We start from the raw sequence: 2036 nt of genomic DNA on the forward strand, positions 1-2036 counted from the left end.
GGAAGCATTAGATTTTACCTGCAGATACATGCGCAGGCAGTGCTGGCCAGGAGGATGAACTCCCTCGTTCCAGCACGAGCTCTGGGTCCAGCTGATGCGGTGCCATGGTGAAAGTGGGAAACTCTTACCCCCACACGTCCATTGCTACATCCTCCTTGTCTAAAAAGAATGGCCATTAGCTTAGGAACCTCAGGCAGTTACAGCTCCTGCATTATTGACCAGGAATGTATAGAAGACTGTGGATACTGCGACACTCCTTTATACAGCAAAGAAAATGCTGAGGGCCTAGAAACAGGGCATACTTCATCTACTGCATAAGAAGAGTTTAAAGGTTCAGGACGCTCAGCAGTCAAATGGATGACAGGATGGAGTAGAGAGTATCTAAACTATTACTCGCCAGCTGTTCTACCATATGCAAAACCTCTTGGGTCTTCTGTGTCCTACATCAGCGCCTTCTTGGAGTGAGAAGTTTGTGTATGCCTCTGTGGATCTGTTTAGTTTTTACACTGTAAATAATGGGATTTAGCACAGGGGGTACAAGGAAGTAGATATTGGCCATGAGGACATGAATCAGAGGAGAGGCAGGTTTCCCAAACCTGTATGCCATGGACAAGCCAATCATTGGAATATAATAAATCAAAACAGCACAGATATGAGAGATGTTTAGGGCAGGTGTTTAGGGCCTTGAGACACTCTTCCTTGGATGTGATACTCAGCACAGACTTAATGATCATGGCACAGGACAGGAGGATAGACAAGTCTAGCCCAAAGGTGGCCAGGATGACAAAGCAGCCATACATGCTATTCACCTTGATATCTGCACAGGGCAGCTGGAGTAAGTTGGGGTGCAAACAGAAGGAGTGAGCCAGCACCTGGGACCTGCAGAACGACAGCTTCTTCAGAAGTATTGGCAAGGGGAGCAAGAGGCTAATGCTCCTCACTGTGAACCCCAGCCCAATGACACCTATCCTGGGGTTGGTCAGGATGGGTGCATACTGCAAGATGGCCATGAAGAGGTCAAAAGCCATGGCCCTCAACACCCCAGAGTCCGGGATGGAGAAGGAGCAAATGAAGAACATCTGGGCGAGGCAGGTGTGAAACCTGATCTGTGAATCACAGAGCAGCATGCTCAGCACTGTGGGGAGCATAGACAGAGACACATCAAGCTCTGCGATAGCCAGCATGCACAGGAAGAGGTACACGGGCTCATGGAGGCTGCGCTCTGCTTTGATGACAAAGAGGATTGCACTATTTCCCAGGATGGAAATAACATACACGCAGCAGAAAGGGATGGCAAGCCACACGTTCCCACTTTCCATTCCTGGGATTCCTGTTAGAAGGAAGGTAGAAGATCTAAGGAAGCTACTGTTGGTCATTTTCCTAGTGCAGCCTCTTCGTCCTGTCAAAGATCAAACAGCAGATCCCACTCATCCTACAAAAGAATTCACAGAAATCATAAAACAGTATTCATACTATGAAGCAAAGCTTTCTTCACATCTCTCTCACTGTGGTGATGGGGATCCAGACTTCTGAGTTTGCTGAGACAGCAAGAGGCGATTTTACCTTTGTGATCAGTTCTTGGCATGGAGAACTACAGCTCCCAAAAGTCAGAAAGCTTGTGGAGATGGGTGGAGATGGTACCTAGTTGATGGTTGAATTATGGGCTTCTTTATGCCAGGACACAGAGAGCTGTTTATTAGACTGACAGATGTGATACTGTATTGACTGTGTTGCACCAGAGGGCAAAAAGACTTGAGAGGTGGCATCCTGGATGAAGGGTGAAAGCAGACTTGTATCTCATACAGAAAGCCCACCTCTGGACTTGGGAGTCATGGAGGGATTCACCGGTCCTTGCTCTGGCTTTTCCTTGTCCTGTAGAAGAGCAAGAGAAGGAGCACAATGCAGGTACCTAGACCTGTGCTCTGACATTGCCAAGTGACTCCCTCACCCGGGTATCTGAGTGTGGCTTCCAGTGCTTTATGAGATTCCCATAGCCCTTCTGTGTGGGTGTTTGTCCTGGTTCCAGCTGGGACAGA

At 48.1% G+C, this 2036-nt stretch overlaps 1 protein-coding gene across 1 annotated transcript; it reads right to left on the minus strand.

The window, feature by feature from the left end:
* Nucleotides 1–445: 445 nt before the first annotated feature.
* LOC104073098 (olfactory receptor 51G2-like) lies at nucleotides 446–1376 on the minus strand. The gene is given in 2 exon segments (XM_009572766.1): nucleotides 446–658; nucleotides 660–1376. Coding segments are annotated over 2 exon segments (930 nt in total).
* Nucleotides 1377–2036: the final 660 nt, after the last annotated feature.

The sequence above is a fragment of the Fulmarus glacialis genome, unplaced genomic scaffold (assembly GCF_000690835.1).
Source record: "Fulmarus glacialis isolate BGI_N327 unplaced genomic scaffold, ASM69083v1 scaffold1290, whole genome shotgun sequence".
In the NCBI taxonomy this organism is placed as follows: domain Eukaryota; kingdom Metazoa; phylum Chordata; class Aves; order Procellariiformes; family Procellariidae; genus Fulmarus; species Fulmarus glacialis.